The sequence below is a fragment of the Nestor notabilis genome, unplaced genomic scaffold (genome assembly GCF_000696875.1).
Source record: "Nestor notabilis isolate BGI_N333 unplaced genomic scaffold, ASM69687v1 scaffold27866, whole genome shotgun sequence".
In the NCBI taxonomy this organism is placed as follows: domain Eukaryota; kingdom Metazoa; phylum Chordata; class Aves; order Psittaciformes; family Psittacidae; genus Nestor; species Nestor notabilis.
This window is the reverse complement of record NW_009933742.1, coordinates 7,619-7,960: the sequence shown is the minus strand read 5'-3', so window position 1 is coordinate 7,960 and position 342 is coordinate 7,619. Positions and strand designations below refer to the sequence as shown.

At 58.5% G+C, this 342-nt stretch overlaps 1 protein-coding gene across 1 annotated transcript in view; it reads left to right on the top strand.

Moving 5' to 3' along the window:
• Positions 1-150: 150 nt before the first annotated feature.
• The window catches only part of LOC104407684 (paired box protein Pax-7-like), a gene marked incomplete at both ends in the record, with an annotated part of 2,142 nt that continues 1,950 nt past the window's right edge, over positions 151-342 (top strand). The window contains 1 exon segment of the mRNA XM_010017024.1: positions 151-342. Within this exon segment, the coding sequence (XP_010015326.1) occupies positions 151-342 (192 nt within the window).

The window sequence follows — 342 nt, the reverse complement described above, 5'->3', positions numbered from 1 at the left end:
CGTGAGGTTTCTCCCTTCTTTGTAAGATTCAACCGCCAGGAGAGAAGCGGAAGGTGCTGGGAGGGATGTGCCCCGTTTTGACGGATTTTTCCCTTTTAACTTTTTCCCTCCCAATTGTTGGGATGGTTTTTCCTCCTCTCTGCTCTTCAGTTTCCACCCCGCTGGGCCAGGGCCGGGTGAACCAGCTCGGAGGAGTGTTCATCAACGGTCGACCGCTGCCCAACCACATCCGTCACAAAATCGTGGAGATGGCCCACCACGGGATCCGGCCCTGCGTGATCTCCCGGCAGCTGCGGGTGTCCCACGGCTGCGGCTCCAAAATCCTCTGCAGGGACCCGGAGA